The sequence below is a fragment of the Bufo gargarizans genome, chromosome 3 (assembly GCF_014858855.1).
Source record: "Bufo gargarizans isolate SCDJY-AF-19 chromosome 3, ASM1485885v1, whole genome shotgun sequence".
Lineage (NCBI taxonomy): Eukaryota > Metazoa > Chordata > Amphibia > Anura > Bufonidae > Bufo > Bufo gargarizans.
Window position 1 is genome coordinate 510,349,024 of NC_058082.1, and position 21,668 is coordinate 510,370,691.

General features: G+C 43.6%; 1 protein-coding gene across 1 annotated transcript in view; it reads right to left on the reverse strand.

Annotated features, from left to right (window-relative positions):
* The window catches only part of APOO (apolipoprotein O), a 115,213-nt gene that overhangs the window by 62,152 nt on the left and 31,393 nt on the right, over nucleotides 1-21,668 (reverse strand). Inside the window, exons 3-4 of the mRNA XM_044283955.1 lie at nucleotides 21,022-21,141; nucleotides 264-318 (exon numbers count right to left, since the gene is read on the reverse strand). Of these exons, the coding sequence (XP_044139890.1) occupies nucleotides 264-318; nucleotides 21,022-21,141 (175 nt within the window). The remainder of the gene's footprint in view (nucleotides 1-263; nucleotides 319-21,021; nucleotides 21,142-21,668) is intronic.

Sequence of the window (21,668 nt, forward strand, 5' to 3'; positions counted from 1 at the left end):
TCGGCAAGATCCCCTCGCTTTGCAGGAGCGTACTGTGGGCTTTCTGACGTTGTCAGCGTCCAGGATTAAGCAGGATTCAGATTGGGAGCCTGGGCGATGTTCAGACGCGTCCGCCCAAGACGGCTTCTAGCCACGCCCCCCCCAAGCTCAGTTTTAATAAATTTGTCAAAATATGCACCATTTTTACTGACTTCAATGCATGCATTCTATAATCTTACTGATAAATTTCCATAGTGGGGCTTTAACGCTTGCAATGTTTTTACCTTTTGAGTGTTCTACAGCAGTCTCAACTTTAGGCTTGGCCTTTGCATACACATCCTGCACAAAATAAAGAAGAAAATTATTAGTAAAATATGTGACTAATCATTTGGTGCCAAATCATTGGAAATATGATGTGTGAAAGGGAATGTGAAGAAAAGATCAGCAATTTCTACTAGTTAGGATTTGGTACGGTTAGACATTTACCATGACTGCGACACCAATATCAATATAGCAAAAAATTAAGAAACCCAAATTCAAATACCAGTATTTGTTTTGAATGTATTTCTTCATAATTTCACATTTGTCTGAACAAAATTATACACTCTGAATATACTTAACACTTATCAATAACTTCAACAAGTAAATTCCTTTCTGTGTCTGAAACTAGAGTACAAGCTTTTGATAACCAATGTCATTCTCTAAGGCCTCTTTCATGTGCATGCAGTTTTCTCTCTGTTTTTGATGGAATCTGTGACGAAGGTCCCAAATATTGCCTCCAAAGCATATGGTTAAAAGGGCTAACCTATTTACCATATGTAGAGACTTCTACAATTATATACCATGTCATATATTTTTCATATTTTTCATATTTCTCAAAAATGGATAATGTAGATGGCCCAAATATGAAAAAGTTAGTTGGTACTCTCACAAATGTAGTGCTATTTTTCCCCATCAACAAGACAGACAGTAGAACTATAAAGCACATGTGAACAGAGCCTAACTTCATAAATTTAATGTATCTGTAATAGGTAAAGACATTCTTGGAGCAAGGTAAATATTATCAAGCCTCCTTGCATGAGAATAGTGGCTCCAAAGAGTGGTGGGGTATGGCCCGATTTCTGGCACAAAGGACACCTGAAGCCTACGCCAGCATGGAGCTAGCGAGATGCGCCTCTTAATAATTCTGACACATCTCAAGCAACTGCTAAGTAGATCAAGACACTGGTAAATAAATTTGTGTTCTAGTAGAAAGAGCCCCCTCTTATGCCTCCCTGTAATGTGTAATTCCACTTTGCCAATAAGGCTATGATTCATTTTTTTGGTTCACCATCAGCACATACACGATGAAAATCTCCCAAACTTAAACTCCTTATGTATACCACTATATACAATATAGTCACATACATTGCCTAAACGTTCCACTGCTAAAAAAATATATACTGTGCAGTAAACCACTCTTTCAGGATGCCTCTGTGTTGAAAAGCATATGCTGGCAAATACAACCAGTATGCCAAAAGGACACTCTCTGGCATACAGGGGATAAATGAGCAAAATGCAACCATAAAAATAAAAATGTCCTAAAAGGTGTCCATAACCTTTAACAAGTTTCCTCTCTGTTTAAGTCTTACAACTGTTCAATGAATAGGCAATCTTGACAACTGACCATTCTGATAACTGACCACTTTTGTAATATACTTCAATTACTGAAATCGTACATTTCTATTAGAAAAATAGCTCTAAAGTGGACCATTTTGTGCTTTAGCACCGGTCTTCTGTTTACATAACTATGGAGACATGTTCCACACTGACTGCTGCTGCCCTCACTGTCTCTACACACATTTATATGTATATATATATATATATATATATATATATATATACACACACACACACACATATACAGTACAGACCAAAAGTTTGGACTTACCTTCTCATTCAAAGAGTTTTCTTTATTTTCATAACTATGAAAATTGTAGATTCACACTGAAGGCATCAAAACTATGAATTAACACATGTGGAATTATATACATAACAAAAAAGTGTGAAACAACTGAAAATATGTCATATTCTAGGTTCTTTAAAGTAGCCACCTTTTGCTTTGATTACTGCTTTGCACATTCTTGGCATTCTCTTGATGAGCTTCAAGAGGTAGTCACCTGAAATGGTTTTCACTTCACAGGTGTGCCCTGTCAGGTTTAATAAGTGGGATTTCTTGCCTTATAAATGGGGTTGGGACCATCAGTTGCGTTGTGGAGAAGTCAGGTGGATACACAGCTGATAGTCCTATTGAATAGACGGTTAGAATTTGTATTATGGCAAGAAAAAAGCAGCTAAGTAAAGAAAAACTAGTGGCCATCATTACTTTAAGAAATGAAGGTCAGTCAGTCCGAAAAATTGGGAAAACTTTGAAAGTGTCCCCAAGTGCAGTTCACATGTGGACCGCCCCAGGAAAAGAAGCCCAAGAGTCACCTCTGCTGCGGAGGATAAGTTCATCCGAGTCACCAGCCTCAGATATCGCAGGTTAACAGCAGCTCAGATTAGAGACCAGGTCAATGCCACACAGAGTTCTAGCAGCAGGACTCTACATGCCTGGTTCCCACCGTGAAGCATGGAGGAGGAGGTGTGAAGGTGTGGGGGTGCTTTGCTGGTGACACTGTTGGGGATTTATTCAAAATTGAAGGCATACTGAACCAGCATGGCTACCACAGCATCTTGCAGCGGCATGCTATTCGATCTGGTTTGCGTTTAGTTGGACTATCATTTATTTTTCAACAGGACAATGACCCCAAACACACCTCCAGGCTGTGTAAGGGCTATTTGACCATGAAGGAGAGTGATGGGGTGCTGCGCCAGATGACCTGGCCTCCACAGTCACCGGACCTGAACCCAATCAAGATGGTTTAGGGTGAGCTGGACCGCAGAGTGAAGGCAAAAGGGCCAACAAGTGCTAAGCGTCTCTGGGAACTCCTTCAAGACTGTTGGAAGACCATTTCAGGTGACTACCTCTTGAAGCTCATCAAGAGAATGCCAAGAGTGTGCAAAGCAGTAATCAAAGCAAAAGGTGGCTACTTTAAAGAACCTAGAATATGACATATTTTCAGTTGTTTCACACTTTTTTGTTATGTATATAATTCCACATGTGTTAATTCATAGTTTTGATGCCTTCAGTGTAAATCTACAATTTTCATAGTCATGAAAATAAAGAAAACTCTTTGAATGAGAAGGTGTGTCCAAACTTTTGGTCTGTACTGTGTATATATATATATATATATATATATATATACACACACACACATATATATATGTATATACTAGCAGTAGGACCCGGATTCGCACGGGTATATTTAATCTATTTCATTTAATGTTTCTGTGTGTCATTAAAAGATAGACAGTATCTCCCATAACTGTGACCTCTACAGCACCCCGCCCCCTTAACAGTGAACTCCACAGTCCCCCACCCCTTAACACTGACCCCACCCAAAGTTCCCTGCCTCCTTAAAATGGGACCTCCACAGCAGCCCAGCCCCTTAACTTTGACCTTCACAGCAAACCGCCACTTTAACAGTGAGTTCCACAGCACTCCACCCCCTTGACAGTGACCTCCAGAGGGGCCTGCCCTTTATCAGAGACCTCCACAGCACCCACTCCTTTAACAGTGACTGACACAGTACCCCGGTCCCTTAACAGTGACCTCCACAGTACCCCGCTCCCTTGACAATGATCTCACAGTATCCTGCTGCTCTAACAGTGACCACCACAGTACCCTGTCTCCTTAACAGTGATTTCCACAATAACCTGCCACCTTAACAGTGACCTCCACAGCAGCTGCCCCTTTAACAGTGAACTCCACAGTCACCACCCCTTAACAGTAATCTCCACAGCACCCGCCCCTTTAACAGTGACCGCCACAGCGGCCCACCCTTTTTTTGTGACCTTCACAGTACCCTGTCTTATTAACTGTGATTTCCATAATAACCCGCCGCTTTATACGGCTTTCCTCTTAGCATCTGACGACAATCATCCAATGTAATTCCTTTTCTTACAGGGCATGATTGTCTTTAATTGACAGTATATAAAACCCCACAGAATTAGTCTACACTTAAGGTCATATGAGTTACATCAGCCTCTACAACAACGTTAGCTAAGCGTCACAATCGAAATCATATTAACTCACACATAAGCTGTCTTATAATAAGAATGTCCTTCGCTGCCTATAGCAACCAATCAGAGCTCATATTAATGACCTGTAGCAAAATAGAAGCTGAGCTGTGATTGGCTGCTATATGCAACCTGATAAATATCCAGGCTAACTGCCACAACAGCCAACAGACAATGCTTCCTGTAGTTTGGCAGTTAGGTTACTAAGCGTATTTTTTGGCAAATAATTATAAAGCGCGGGGTGAAAATTTCCCCTCAAAACATAGTCTAGGACGTTCGAGTCACAGGAGGCGGCTGTGCGAAATTCTGTGATTGTAAACGCAATGGTTTCCTTTAGCAGACATACATGCAGCTTTATATTTTTATATATATTTTGTGGCAATGTGAACATTGAGGTGTTGTTTGCACCAGGAGCGTGTCACCACCTAGTCCAGGTGTCCACTAAAGTAGTTGGGGGACACCATATATAGATAGTGTAGCTGGTTCAGTTATTTCAGAGTGGGCTTTTACTGGGAACAGGCAATGTGTTGGGTGGGTGCCTGTTCCCCATCCTCCAGTCCGGGACTTAGGGCATGCTCACATCCAGGGATTCCATTTAATCTGGTTTCTGGAAGTGGGTGTGTCTCACTCTGGAGTGTTTTTGTGAAGCAGAGTCCTGGTGAGGCTCTGTGTGAGTGGTCTCAGCCAGGTGGGCTGAGGGACCACGAGGCTAGGCGATAGCCTGAACTGTGGGGGACGCAGTAACGCGTGTGAAACAAGGATCACGAGGCCAGAGTCGGGAGGACTACTGGGCCACAATCCCCCAAAAGGTATTGAAGTGTCACAGCCTGGAGGTTGATGGACTATATGGCTGAGGAAAGCCGCATTTGTGTTCCATGTGTGAACAGGGCTCTCTAGGCGAGTCAGGGATACGCTTATGTGTTTAGTTAGAGCCTAGCCGGGCAAGGATTTGTTATTTTGTGTGGATGTCACACGTGATGAGTTGAAGCTGCGACTTCGTAACCTGTGCTTTGCTAAAGTGTCTGAAATAAAGCAAGAGTCTGGACCTTATAACCGTGTCTGCGAAGATATCTGTGAGTGTGACCCCCTAAAAAGAGATAATCCCTTACAATATATATATATACATACACAGTGGATATAAAAAGTCTACACACCCTCTTATAACTGGGGATGTAGCTGTGTTCAGAATTAAGCAATCACATTCAAAATCATGTTAAGGCCGAATGCACACAGCCGTGTTCCGCGGTCGAGAGCGGACCGTGGAAACCCGGCCGGGATTCCTCCTGAGAGCATGAGCGCATGGCGTCATTGGTTGCTATGACGCCGTGCGCTCCCTGCTGCCGCCGCAATACAGTAATGCACTGGTATGATCTATACCAGTGTATTACTGCACTGTGGCAGCAGCAGGGAGCGCACGGCATCATAGCAACCAATGACGCCGTGCGCTCATGCTGTCAGGAGGAATCCCGGCCGGGTTTCCACGGTCCGCTCTCGGCCGCGGAACACGGCCGTGTACATGAGGCCTAAATAGGAGTCAGCATACAACTGCCATCATTTAAAGTGCCTCTGATTAACCCAAAATAAAGTTCAGCTGCTCTAGTTGGTCTTTCCTGAAATTGTCTTAGTCGCATCCCACAGCAAAAGCCATGGTCCACAGAGAGCTTCCAAAGCATCAGAGGGATCTCATTATTAAAAGGTATCAGTCAGGAGAAGGGTACAAAAGAATTTTCAAGGCATTAGATATACCATGGAACACAGTGAAGACAGTCATCATCAAGTGGAGAAAATATGGCACAACAGTGGCATTACTAAGAACTGGACATCCCTCCAAAACTGATAAAAAGACAAGAAGAAAACTGGTCTGGGAGGCTACCAAAAGGCCTACAGCAACATTAAAAGAGCTGCAGGAATATCTGGCAAGTACTGGCTGTGTGGTACATCACCAAAAGAACACCATACCCACAGTGAAGCATCGTGGTGGTAGCATCATGCTTTGGGGCTGTTTTTCTTCAGCTGGAACTGGGGCCTTAGTTAAGCTAGAGGGAATTATGAACAGTTCCAAATGCCAGTCAATATTGGCACAAAACCTTCAGGCTTCTGCTAGAAAGCTGAACATGAAGAGGAACTTCATCTTTCAGCATGACAACGACCCAAAGAATACATCCAAATCAACAAAGGAATGGCTTCACCAGAAGAAGATTCAAGTTTTGGAATGGCCCAGCCAGAGCCCAGACCTGAATCCGATTGAAAATCTGTGGGGTGATCTGAAGAGGGCTGTGCACAGGAGATGCCCTCGCAATCTAACAGATTTAGAGTGTTTTTGCAAAAAAAAAGTGGGCAAATCTTGCCAAGTCAAAATGTGCCATGCTGATAGACTCATACCCAAAAACACTGAGTGCTGTAATAACATCAAAAGGTGCTTCAACAAAGTATTAGTTTAAGGTCTGCACACTTATGCAACCATATTATTTTATGGAAAGCCAAAGAAAAACGAACAGGAGACAGCTGTCACGTGAAGATTACCGTCCTCGATGTCTATCGAGGACAGGTACTCTCCCGGTTCCATGGACGCAATGACCAACCTCAGTGACTCCATCTGGAATCTGCGGACACAAAGAAAACACTTGAGAGCCTTGAGGTCCCTCTTTTTACGGAAACACAAATAAATTGGCGTAAAACCACTAAAAAAGGTCTTGCGCAGGAACCGGAACAATCACACCTTGCTGCAGCAGCGTGTGAATTGCCAGAAAAAAATAATCTGTGGCTGCGGGAGAGGCCAGAGGAGACGACCGAAAAAAAAAATGGGACGGGTGGGAGGATTTGAAATCCAGCTTGTAGCCCTCTGCAATTACCTCCCTCACCCACGCATCTGAGACGTGAACCAGCCAAACACTTGAAGCCACCCTTAGGGTTAAAGGACTTGGAGCCCTTTTGACGGGAATGCCAGGAAGGCCACGGCTTGAAGGAAGGCTTGTGCTTCTGGCCTACGGCCGACTTATCAGACGCTCCCTTGGGACCGGAAAAACGTTAAAAGGGACGGGAAAAAAAAAGGCTTCCGCTTTTTTGCCTCATTAGACCGCCCCCTGTTCTGTAGTAAATGGGTGCTCTTACCACCTGTAGGGTCCGAAATGATCTGATCCAGGCGCTTACCAAAAAGTCTGCTGCCGGTAAATGGGAGGGCCGTCAGGGTCTGCTTTGAAGCATTATCTGCCACCCAGCATGAGAGCCATAGGGTACGGCGAATAGCCACCAACAGGGCTAACGAGCTAGCAATAAACCTGGCCGCGTCCAAAGATGCTTCACAAATATATGCACTGGCATGCGAGAGCTGCAGGGCCACATCTGCAAGTTCCTCTGAGGGGACTTGCTCACCCATGTAGAGACTAACAAGGCAGATTTTGAAAACGCTTCAAGCTTCTTATCTTTGATATCAGAAAAAGAAGCCCCATCCACGATTGGCAAGGTAGTATGTTTAGCCAAGCGGGAAACTGGCGGGTCCAATATAGGTGGAGCCGACAATTTCTTAGTCAAATTCTCCGGAAAAAGATGTTCAAGCAATTTGACAACATGAAATGTTTATCAGGTAAATTCCACTCCTTGGAGAGAGAGAGGAATCAAACTCCTGGTGGCTGGGGAAACACTTGTGCGAATGACGGGACTTCCACCACACCCGCGCTGGCAGATGACGGAGCTAGATCCTCAACCTGCAATGTCTCAATAACTCCCGTAATTAAATTTTCCACCATGGTGGATAGTTTGGGCGACTGACCCTCCGATGAGACAACATTCTCTCCTAAGAACATGCCTCTACAGCTGAGGAAACGTCGGAGTGAGACTCTCTAGTAGGAGGAGGAGAGGCCGAGGAAACGGGAGACACAGACACCCTTTGGGGGGGGGGGGGTTCTGGCCTGTTTTGTTGGATGGCCGTGATGGGCACGCACCCCATGATCCCCAGAGTCGGACCGGTCAGAGGACTGCCTCGAAGTCTTTTGCCCCCCTGGCTCCAGCTGGATCACCACATTCGGTGAGCGGCCCCTTGGTGAGGGACGCTACACCGGAACAGAGGGGACTTTCGTTGGTCCGGCAGTGGTGATGCGATTGCTGGCAGGAGACGGAGGTTTTTACGGGAACCTCTGGTCCTCCTTTTCTTCTGGAGAGCAGGAACGAGCAGGGTTTTTTTACCCGGACTGCCTGAAGCTTCCCGCTAGAAAAAAAGAGAGACAAAATTTGTAAAATCAGCAGACCTGCAACGCAGTGTCCGCCTCCTAGCGGCAACAGCTATACCCATGTTCAATGCCTGTGTCCCCCAATGAGACGGATGAGAAAAGTGAATACCGTAGTTTATTCTCTCTATGCAAGCTAAAGACATTGGGGGGAATTTATCATGAGGGGAAACATTGAGTCAGTTTTGCTTGGAGTACTTCATGCTACATTTATCAGAGGTATGATAAATCAGGGCCATTGTCTATATTGGGACTTACAGTCTTTCGTTGTTTTGAATCCTTTCTTCTCGGCTGGACATCTTTAGTGTACCATTTTTAAACCACAGATATAATATGGTGACATTCCTTTAAAGTTGTTTTCTGGGATTTTGATACTGATGACCTCTCCACTGTATAGGTCATCAGTATCTGATTAGTGAGTGTCTGACACCTGGGACCCCTGTCGATCAGCTGTTTGAGAAGGCACTGGCGCTCCTGTGAGTGTTGTGGCCTTCTCGCAGCTTACCAACCACACGGCCATCCATTGTATAGCAGCTGTGCTTGGTTTCACACTCAGCCCCATTGAAATTAATGAGGCTGAGCGTGATACCAAGCACAGTGCTGTCACAGGAGCGCTGGTGCCTTCTCAAACAGCTGATATTATATCTGTGGGGGCCCCCGGTGTTGGACTCCCACCAATCAGATACTGATTACCTATCCAGAGGATAGGTAATCAGTATCAAAATCCCAGAAGACCCCTTTAATTCGGTGGCCAACGATCCAAAAAGTTAATAATACAAGTTTCTCCTGTCTGAAAAAGTGCCTGCCAGATTCAGTTTCTCTAACTTAAGATAATAAGCTGTTATTGTCGGGGAAGCTGCCACTGCACCATTAAATGGTGGCCATTCAAATTAATGGCCTTCCATGTAATACTTGGACAAGCCATGTGTAACTGACAGCAGACCTGTCCTCTGGCTTATAGAGTAGGGTCTGAAACAGGGGACCTCCCCATAACACCCATATGCATATACACAGGACTTGTTTATATGATTCATCCTCTTTAATATTACATTCCTGAAAGTTTTCTACCCTTACGCACACATTTTTTTAAATACTTTTTGGGGACAAGAGGAAATTAAACACTTCTGCCTAGCAGTGTGTTCCTGTTGATGTCTGATGGGAGGGCTTTAGTGCTGCCGTAGCCGTTTTGCAGGCTAGGGCACCGCTAATGACCGCTCATTAGTGCCAGTAATGTCACCAGGCTCACTGCTAGGCTAAAGCCTCTGCCTAGCTTACCCATGGAGAGCCCGGTACGTCACCAGATCTCCAGAAAAACCCCTTGAAATGCTCCAATGCTCATGTCACAGGGGCGAGTGGGGGAAGAAGGGGATGTCCGGGTTCAAGTTCCAGCAGACAAAAACCCCTAAAATTACACTTTTAATTATATGCGTTTAAAAAGGATCCAAAATGGACCTCCAATATCAAAACAAAGGAAATTTACAAAAATTACAAACACGGTGTATTACTAATATACTGCATCCAGATGCTAAATAATTTTCCTGGGGAGGGAGATAATTTATCCCTTTATCCCCCTCAGGGATAAATTATCTCCCTCCCCAGGAAAATTATTTAGCATCTGGATGCAGTCTATTAGTAATACACCGGGTTTGTAATTTTTATAAATTTTCTTTGTTTTGATATTGGAGGTCCATTTTGGATCCTTTTTAAACGCATATCATTAAAAGTGTAATTTTAGGGGGTTTTGTCTGCTGGAACTTGGATATACTCTCTCTACCCCATTATATATATGTCAATTGAATTAGCTGGAACTAGGATGTCCTGGTTCAACTCTGAACCCAGACAACCCCTTTAAGGTATTTTTCTAAACATTCATTTGCAATAGCGTTTCCCCTGAAGACTCAGCAAGGATCAATATCATGGGGAAAGTAATAGTTTGTAAGATACATAATAATATGATGTGAGGGGCCTAAATTCTTCCTGAATTTGTTTGCAATAATGAAGATATTCCTGTGTCTTTAACCCCTTCCTGACATATGACGTAATAGTACGTCATGGCGGCAGGTGACTTGCCGCATTTTGACGTACTATTACGTGATGGTGATCGGGTAGGCACCGGAGCAGGGGCCCGGCAGTCCCTGATAGCCAGGCCCCTGCTGTATCCACCGGCATCGCTGTAATTAACCCCTTCTATGCCGCGGTCAGAGCTGAGCGCGGCATAGAAGGTGCATGTGGCGGGTGAGGGAGCCGATCGGGTCCTCGCGCTGCTGTGGCGGGGATCCGATGGGTTACAAGGTAGCCCGATGCGGTGCACAGGCTGCCCAATGCATGGCATCGGGACCTACCTTCTACGGGGGCCGAAGAGATCCAGTCCCAGGCTGGGTCTCCTAGGCAACCTGTTAGTGTACTACTCAGCGTTCGGGTTCATTCACACGTCCGTAGTGTTTTGTGGACTGCCAAACACTGACACCGCACATAGCCGGCACAATATAGAGGATTCCCATTCTTGTCCGCAGCTCTATTTTTTTGCGGATTCTTTTCCGGCCGGATCCGTTCTAGATCCCTTTCCCCCAATTTTATAATAAAAAATAGAAAAACCACACATATTAGGTATCACCGCGTCCGTAACCAATGGCTCTATAAATATCACATGATCCACTCCGTCCAATAAACACCATGAAAAAGAAAAAAAGAAAAACTGTCAAAAAAAGACTTTTTGGTTACTTTACATCACAACAAGTGCAACACCAACTGATCAAAAAGGCGTATGTCCCACAAAATGGTACCAATAAAACCGTCACCTCATCCTGCAAAAAATGAACCCCTACATAAGAAAATCCCTAAAAAAATTAAAAAAAAAACTCTAGCTCTCAGAACACGGAGACATTAAAACATCATTGTTTTGTTTCAAAAATGCTATTATTGTGTTAAAGTGAAACAAATAAATAAAAGCATACGTATTAGGTATCTCTGTGTTCGTAACAACCAGCTCTATAACAATATCACATGACCTAACCCCTCAGATGAACACCGTAAAAAAAAAAAAAAAAAAGACAAAAAAGCAATTTTTTGTCACCTAACGTCACATAAAGTACGACACCAAGCGATTAAAAAGGCGTATGCCCCCCAAAATAGTACCAATCAACCCGACACCTCATCCCGCAAAAAATGAAACCCTACCTAAGACAATCGGTCAAAAAATAAAAAAGCTATGGCTCTCAGACTATAGAGACACTAAAACATAATTTTTTTTTGTTTTAAAAATGCTATTATTGTGTAAAACTTAAATAAATAAGAAAAAGTATACATATTAGGTATTGCCACGTCCATAATGATCTGCTCTATAAAAATGTCACATGACCTAACCCCTCAGGTGAACGCTGTAAAAATAAATAAAAACTATGCCAAAGCAACCTATTTTCTTTGGTCACCTTCCCCCATAAAGTGTAAAAATGTACCCAAAAATGGTACAAATAAAAACGTAAACTTTTCCTGCAAAGGAATCTGGATGCGGAGTACACTTTCCTTCACTACTAGACCACAGATCCCTTGATAAAGGTCATCATCCGACGAAACACTGGGACTATTCGGCCAGTTATATTGTTATGTGTTCCGATGGATTTAAACACAAAATGATATAACCACACGTTATACATTAAAGCATCACTTTAAATATTTTATGAGGTATCAGTTTCTGTTTTAAAAGCAGAAAAATAAAAATTTTGAAAATTGCAAATTTTTCAATTTTTTTGTAAATTTGGGATTTTTTTCATAAATAAAGGTGAAATATATTGACTCAAATTTATGACTATCATGAAGATCAATGTGTCACGAGAAAACAATCTTAGAATGGCTTGGATGAATAAAAGTGTTATCACCACATAAAGTGACACATGTCAGATTTGCAAAAAATGGCCTGGGCAGGAATGTGAAAACTGGACTGGGAGTAAAAGGGGTTAAATCACTTTAAAAACACAACTGTTCTTGTTATGTTCAAGTTGTTCATTAAACCCTTGACATATTCAGAGCTGGCCATGCAAATATTAGTTTAGGTTCTACATCACAACATGCTGTACCCTAGAAAGAACCCATTATACAGGTGAAATAGATTCTGAGCTAATCTCACAATTGAAACAAAAATGCCTAACAATCAGGGGAACATATCTGAGCATCAACACAAGTTTATTTTCACAGTTTTTTTTTCCATACACGGTGAAACCTCTTTGAAATGTCCGCTCTAAATTGCACAAAAGGTGGCTCTGTATTATTCCCTGAATCTGGGAAGTATTATCCTGCCCTGAACCTAGTCGTAGAACTTATCTGTGACCTATGCTGGTGTAGGTTTTAGTTGTTATTCACGCCAGTTTTCTGGCGTAAATTATATAAAATGTGTTGGCTGTGGTTGCCGTGTCCATTCTGATCCGCTGCATAGACTTTTTAAATAAATGGTAAAAGTGATGTAAAACATAAAAAGTTGCTATTTGGGACAAATTTTGTGACTTTTTTTTTAAAACAAAAAACAGACACAAAGCTTTTGTAAATGACCTCCGATATCTAAACTGTATACTGTAAGGCCTCTTTCACACGAACGATACGGATTGGCTCCGGATGCGTTCAGTGAAACCAGAGGATAGATCATCAGTTTAAACAAACTGCAGAACCCCTTTAAATATTATTTTATAATAAATATATTCACAAATGCCCTTCATTATTTAGAATGGCTTGTTTTGCCTATGGAGCAATCATTAGAAAAAATAAAATGGCTGCTGTCCTATCAGTACACACAAAACCTGTCCTAATCATGCAGGAGGGCAAGTTACTTCACCACAATGAGCCATAGCGCTGCCTCATCCTTCTCTCTGCTCTACTTGTCAGGAATCATGATCCTGAATACAGGTGAATCTCTGTGGGAATCGAGATGATGAGGAGACATAAGAGGAGGGTGAGGTGTGACTAATGAGCAGCAGCACTTGTTTACAGTCTCCATTACCACAGCCCGTACTGTCTGTCCTCTCTGTACTTCATGTCTCCTCATGAACTAAATTCCCCAGAGATTCAGCTAAAGTTCAAGATCATAATCCCTGACAAGTAGAGCAGAGAGGAGGATGAAGAAGGTCTTTACCTCAGTGTTGTAAAGTAACTTGTCCTCATATTTGATCAGGACAGGTTTTGTGTGAACTAATGGGACAGCGGCCATTTTGTTTACCCTGATAATTGCTCCCCAGAGAAAACGAGCCATTATAAATAATGAAAGGTATTTGAGAATATATTTATAATAAAGTAATATTTAAGTATTTTCATTTTCTTAATTCCCGGAGAACCCCTTTAAGTAAATTCACGTCAGAACGAACAGTTCGGAAAGCAATATTACTGGGCTAACTGCTTCATCCAGTATGAATTCCGGCTGATCATGCTAAATCAGAAATGTGTACATCAAAACAAATATACACAGGTGGCTCAGTGGTTAGCACTGGTGCCTTGCAGCGCTGGGGTCCTAGGTTTGAATCCAATGAAATGCAACATTTACATGGAGTTTGTATGTTCTCCCCATGTTTGGTTAGTGGGAGGAAACCCATGCAAAGACATACTGATAGGGAACACAGAGAGTGATAATGATGTCTGTAATGCACTGCGGAATATGTTGATGCTATATAAATAAGTAAAAAATAAAAGACAATTGTATTACTGGTGCCATTATGTGTAAGATAGCTATCAGATAAATGTCATTCTTAAAGGGGTTGTTCACCCCTGCTGGCCACTTGGGCAGACCCCCCAGCATGGGGGCCAGACCTTCCTTGATCACCGCCATTGGGCTCTGGCTCCTTTGCTTCCCCAGTGCTGCTGAAGCTCTCAGGTCTCCCCAGGTCATCTGTCCTAATGATATGACACATGGGAGACATATCATTGCTGCAGCGGCCATGTGACCAACATCAAACCGGCTGTTGACGCAGGGAGACCTGAGACCTGTAGTGGCGCCGGAGGAGCCAAAAAGCCAGAACCTAGCACTGGGGATCAGATAAGTACGATTCCTTTTGCAGGTTCTGCCATGCTGGGGGGGGGGGTCTACCCGAAAGATGAACAACCCTTTAAGGCCCCTTTACACAGGTAAACATAGCAGGCAATTATCAGGAACTAACTGTTTATTCTTGATAACTGCTAGCTCGTCACAGGCGGTGAGAGCTTCATTTATATGCAGCAATCATTTCCTCTGTATGGGGATGAGCGATCACTACTGCGAATGCTTGTCCCCATAGAGAATCATTGTTTGTGGGGAGCAGATTCCCATTTACACAGCATAATCTTCTGCTCAGAAATTATGATTTAGGCGTCAACATCAGCAATGCTATCACCCAATGAACGAGCCTTTGTTTATTCTACGGGTGCTCGGGAGAACCTTTACACAAGTCAATTATCAGGTAGGTGTGTACATAGGAACGCTCCTTTCTGCTAATTGCCCCATGTAAATGCCTTTACACCCTGTATCGGCACTATGGGTTGATTTAGTATACCTGTTTCACTCCGCTTTCTTTTGCCTTGTTTTGGCGGTTAATTCTTCCTGTAATTACTGGATAAGGAAGACCGGTCAGCTCGCGTATGGATTTATATCTGATAGTGCAATGATACAGCATATCTGACTGATAACACTACAGACGAGAAGCTGCTAAAAAAAAAAGTTCTTTTTCTTCATGTGAAAAGACGGTGACCATTTGTCATCTCTCTCTCTGCCTGATTTGTTTCAGTCATCAAAGCACCATTCCAAGATGGCCGCCTGTATTTGTAAAACGGTGTCATTCAATTGTGTTATAGATAACTGGCTGCTGTATATTTCACAGCTTATAGCACAGCTCCTGAGAAGATGGTGCCAGTGTTACTAAGTGTCATGGGTGCAGGGGGCACTTACGCTCTTCTGCGCAGTCTGACAACCCCCATGAAGCCTGCTGAATGCAGTTTTGCAGATCTTGTTAAAATCATACAAGGGCACCTGGCCCCTAAATCCTTCGTGATCACAGAACATTTCAGATTGCACTCCGGCACTCCAGCTGTTGTGAAACTACAACTCCCAGCAGGCTACATTATTTCTATGGGCGAGAACAGCCGAGAAAGTGCATGTGCTGGTAGTTGCAGTTTGACAACAGTGAGTTGTCTGAGTGCCAGAGCTTGCAGACCCTTAACCCGGGGTTAAGAGAGAAAATCATCCAGAAAAACCTTTCACCAAAGGCCAAATTAACAGCAAGCAGTCAGGAATGAAGGTGAGCGTAAATAAGCCGATGGAAATAGCTAAATGTGCCAAGACAACATGAGCCTTGTCGCTGTGGAGGGAGTTTTCACACACCTACCTAATACAGATTTAAAGGGGCCATATACAGAAAATGCAGCAAAGCTGGGAACAAAAACTCTGAAAAGTAAAGAAAAAAATGCAGGATGGTGATATAAATAAGGCCTCTTTCACACTTGCGTTGTCCGGATCCGGCGTATACTCCACTTGCCGGAATTACATGCCGGATCCGGAAAAACGCAAGTGTACTGAAAGCATTTGAAGACGGATCCGTCTTCAAAATGCGTTCAGTGTTACTATGGCAGCCAGGACGCTATTAAAGTCCTGGTTGCCATAGTAGTAGTGGGGAGCGGGGGAGCAGTATACAGGGAGTGCAGAATTATTAGGCAAGTTGTATTTTTGAGGATTAATTTTATTATTGAACAACAACCATGTTCTCAATGAACCCAAAAAACTCATTAATATCAAAGCTGAATATTTTTGGAAGTAGTTTTTAGTTTGTTTTTAGTTTTAGCTATTTTAGGGGGATATCTGTGTGTGCAGGTGACTATTACTGTACATAATTATTAGGCAACTTAACAAAAAACAAATATATACCCATTTCAATTATTTATTTTTACCAGTGAAACCAATATAACATCTCAACATTCACAAATATACATTTCTGACATTCAAAAACAAAACAGAAACAAATCAGTGACCAATATAGCCACCTTTCTTTGCAAGGACACTCAAAAGCCTGCCATCCATGGATTCTGTCAGTGTTTTGATCTGTTCACCATCAACATTGCGTGCAGCAGCAACCACAGCCTCCCAGACACTGTTCAGAGAGGTGTACTGTTTTCCCTCCTTGTAAATCTCACATTTGATGATGGACCACAGGTTCTCAATGGGGTTCCGATCAGGTGAACAAGGAGGCCATGTCATTAGATTTTCTTCTTTTATACCCTTTCTTGCCAGCCACGTTTTGGAGTACTTAGACGCGTGTGATGGAGCATTGTCCTGCATGAAAATCATGTTTTTCTTACCTTGCAGACTTCTTCCTGTACCACTGCTTGAAGAAGGTGTCTTCCAGAAACTGGCAGTAGGACTGGGAGTTGAGCTTGACTCCATCCTCAACCCGAAAAGGCCCCACAAGCTCATCTTTGATGATACCAGCCCAAACCAGTACTCCACCTCCACCTTGCTGGCGTCTGAGTTGGACTGGAGCTCTCTGCCCTTTACCAATCCAGCCATCTGGCCCATCAAGACTCACTCTCATTTCATCAGTCCATAAAACCTTAGAAAAATCAGTCTTGAGATATTTCTTGGCCCAGTCTTGACGTTTCAGCTTGTGTGTCTTGTTCAGTGGTGGTCGTCTTTCAGCCTTTCTTACCTTGGCCATGTCTCTGAGTATTGCACACCTTGTGCTTTTGGGCACTCCAGTGATGTTGCAGCTCTGAAATATGGCCAAACTGGTGGCAAGTGGCATCTTGGCAGCTGCACGCTTGACTTTTCTCAGTTCATGGGCAGTTATTTTGCGCCTTGGTTTTTCCACACGCTTCTTGCGACCCTGTTGACTATTTTGAATGAAACGCTTGATTGTTCGATGACCACGCTTCAGAAGCTTTGCAATTTTAAGAGTGCTGCATCCCTCTGCAAGATATCTCACTATTTTTGACTTTTCTGAGCCTGTCAAGTCCTTCTTTTGACCCATTTTGCCAAAGGAAAGGAAGTTGCCTAATAATTATGCACACCTGATATAGGGTGTTGATGTCATTAGACCACACCCCTTCTCATTACAGAGATGCACATCACCTAATATGCTTAATTGGTAGTAGGCTTTCGAGCCTATACAGCTTGGAGTAAGACAACATGCATAAAGAGGATGATGTGGTCAAAATACTCATTTGCCTAATAATTCTGCACGTAGTGTACTTACAGTCCGCGCGGCTCCCGGGGCGCTCCAGAGTGACGTCAGAGCGCCCCATGCGCATGGATGACGTACCATGCGATCACGTGATCCATGCGCTTGGGGCGCCCTGACGTCACTCTGGAGCGCCCCAGGAGCCGCACGGACGGTAAGTATGCTGCTCCCCCGCTCCCCGCTACACTTTACCATGACTGCCAGGACTTTAGCATCCCGGCAGCCATGGTGACCATTCAGAAAAAGCTAAACGTCGGATCCGGCAATGCGCCGAAACAACGTTTAGCTTAAGGCCGGATCCGGATCAATGCCTTTCAATGGGCATTAATTCCGGATCCGGCCTTGCGGCAAGTCTTCAGGATTTTTGGCCGGAGCAAAAAGCGCAGCATGCTGCAGTATTTTCTCCGGCCAAAAAACGTTCCGTTCCGAAACTGAAGACATCCTGAACGGATTTCACTCCATTCAGAATGCATTAGGATAAAACTGATCAGGATTCTTCCGGCATAGAGCCCCGACGACGGAACTCTATGCCGGAAGAAAAGAACGCAGGTGTGAAAGAGCCCTTATGCTATCATATTAGCGTACTACATGAGGAGCATGACGATGATGATAACAGCGTGACACACCTAGATTGTATGGAAACCATAAGAGTGGTACTGGGCACTGGTTCAGTGGTTTCAATTGTGTCACAGTGTGACTTTACTGAGTATTTTCCAAATTCTCAGCTTAAAGGGGTTGTCCAATTTCAGGAAGAAACCAGACAACACATGCGATCCACGTACAATTAAAGGGGTTCTGCACTTTGTTTAAACTGATGATCTATCCTCTAGATAGATCATCTGCATCTCTTAGGTAGGGGTCCAACACCCGGGACCCCCGCCGATCAGCTGTTTGAGAAGGCAGCGGCGCTCCAGCAGCGCCGCGGCCTTCTCACTGTTTACCGCTGGCCCAGTGACCCTTGAATGGAGCTTAGCCCCGCCCAGGCCAGTTGATACAAGTCGTGACGTCACTCGGCCAGCGGTAAACATTGAGATGGCCGCGGTGCTGCTGGAGCACCGCTGCCTTCTTAAACAGCTTATCGGCGGGCTTCCCGGGTGTCGGACCCCCAGCGATCAGATGCTGATGATCTATCCAGAGGATAGATCATCAGTTTAAACAAAGTGCAGAACCCCTTTAAGAATAAATTGTAACTTACCTGACAGATCCCGCGTCATCCCTTTGGTTCTAACGGCTGGGCTCTGTTTACCCGGCTGCAGCTCTGACATCACCATGACAACATGCAACCACTGCAGCCAATTACTGGTCTCTTCGGTCTTTGGCTGCAGCATTCGTCACCTCTGCAGCCGGGTAAGGAGCCTGGAAGGTAAGTAACGATCTACTCTTTATTGCAGGGAGAAAAATAAAAATAAAAAAAGAGAAAGCATAACTGCAAGCAGAGGGGCAGATCGCATGTGTTATCCGGTTTCCTCCAGAAACCAGACAACCCTTTTGAACAAACGTGTGTTTAATCTGAAAACTTACACTGGTGAAAATATACCTAATGGTGCGCTACCTGTAAAAGTGAATTATAGCAGTGGATTTGTATTATGTGGATATTAATGGGCCAGCCTTGTGAATCCAGATTAGACTCAACAAATGATGTGCACTCGCCTGTTCTTGGAACTCCCACAAAAGAGAATGGAGAGAGATGCGCATGCGCAGTCACCACTCCATTGATAACGCCTCAACACTAGCCGTAACGGGGGTTTGTGTAACCCCAGTTCTGGAGATAGGTGTGGGTACCACATCTCAGACATTTATGGCACATGGGGTCAGGCATTACAAGGACTAAGGGCTCTTTCACACCTGCGTTCTTTTCTTCCGGCATAGAGTTCCGTCGTCGGGGCTCTATGCCGGAAGAATCCTGATCAGGATTATCCTAATGCATTCTGAATGGAGTGAAATCCGTTCAGGATGCATCAGGATGTCTTCAGTTCCGGAACGGAATGTTTTTTGGCCGGAGAAAATACCGCAGCATGCTGCGCTTTTTGCTCCGGCCAAAAAAACTAAAGACTTGCCGCAAGGCCGGATCCGGAATGAATGCCCATTGAAAGGCATTGATCCGGATCCGGCCTTAAGCTAAACGTCGTTTCGGCGCATTGCCGGATCCGACGTTTAGCTTTTTTAGAGTGGTTACCCGCTAAAGTCCCGGCAGCCATGGTAAAGTGTAGTGGGGAGCGGGGGAGCAGCATACTTACCGTCCGTGCGGCTCCCCGGGCGCTCCAGAGTGACGACAGGGCGCCCCAAGCGCATGGATCACGTGATCGCATGGCACATCATCCATGCGCATGGGGCGCTCTGACGTCACTCTGGAGCGCCCCAGGAGCCACGCGGACTGTAAGTATACCGCTCCCCCGCTCCCCGCTCCTACTATGGCAACCAGGACTTTAATAGCGTCCTGGCTGCCATAGTAACACTGAAAGCATTTTGAAGACGGATCCGTCTTCAAATGCTTTCAGTACACTTGCGTTTTTCCGGATCTGGCGTGTAATTCCGGCAAGTGGAGTACACGCCGGATCCGGACAACGTAAGTGTGAAAGAGGCCTTAGGGGTAAATTTATCATGACAGGAATATTTGAAGTGAGTTTTGCTTGAGTCTGTGTTGGAGTACTTTGTGCCACATTTATCAAATGTCACAGGTTGTTTGATAAATTTAGCTCGGCCTTAAACCTAACACTTCTGTCTAGAGAAGCTACTCCAGTTTTTCTACTCCACCCTCCTCCTGGAGTGAGATTGCGACTTTTTAAAGTGAAGCTCATCAACAGAATGCCAAGAGTGTGCAAAGCAGTAATCAAAGCAAAAGGTGGCTACTTTGAAGAACCTAGAATATTACATATTTTCAGTAGTTTCACACTTTTTTGTTATGTATATAATTCCACGTGTTAATTCATAGTTTTGATGCCTTCAGTGTGAATCTACAATTGTCATAGACATGAAAATAAAGAAAACTCTTTGAATGAGAAGGTGTGTCCAAACTTTTGGTCTGTACTGTATATCTCCATATTAATTCCTTAACAGGGCATTCCCACCTGGGACAATTGCAACAGTAGGATTTGCCATAAATGCCTGATGGGAGCAGAAACCATCTCTGTCCCTGAAGTGAACGCAGAGAAACCCATACATGTGCAGCCACCTCTCTGTTCACCGCTATGGGACTTCCAAAAATAACCTAGATGCTGGTTTAGCTGTTTTTGGAAGTCCCATAGCAGTAAATTTAGAGGACGCAACACCTGTGCTGTGTGTTCTCTATTCATGGCAGTCCAGTTTTTGAGATAAGAGTGGGTTACCGAGGTGGGAGCCACAACTATCGGACATGTATAGCATTGATTTGCCAAGAATCTCCAGGATGGGACAGTAACAGTTTTACACTTATATTCATTTTCCTACGCACCTAACCTTTGAATCTGACTCAGTGAAGAGGGTAGAAATTTTTACAGTACCTGAGACCACTTAGTATATGGTGCAGTAGATGCTCTCAACCATGAAATACCCTCCTCCAATTCTGTTTTCTTGTCTTCAACATATCTGGTTTCTGTGGATGGACTGGAATATAGGGAAAGCTGCAAATATTGAAGAGTAAAATAGATGAAACATCTACATAAAATACATAAACTAATATACATAAAATAGTTGAGTGTATGCGAGTATCAGCACTTCAGATAAGCACAGCACCGTGGGAGGTTCGACAGTAACAAAATCAAGTTTCAATCTCAAGTTTTATTTTGTGTCAGTTATTACCAAGATACCAGTTTGATTATTGATTATATCTACTGGTATTCCCTATAGGTTGTTTTGTCTTCTTGATTGCATATCATTGATTATTCTTTAATTGCCACCAATTTTATATCGTCATATATTTTATTTTTATTGCGCTGAAATATTATTAATAAATATATATATATTTAGTATATAACTGTTTTCCTTTTGTCATCAACTTAGCGAGCTATTGTTAGCTTTTTATTTGTGGAAAAGAAAAGAAGTTGGAATTTCCTTCATTATAGATCCTAACTTGTTTACATAAATAAATGAAACTGTTTATCAGAGCTGTATAAATATTCTGACAATCCAAGGTTCATAGCCCAACGAA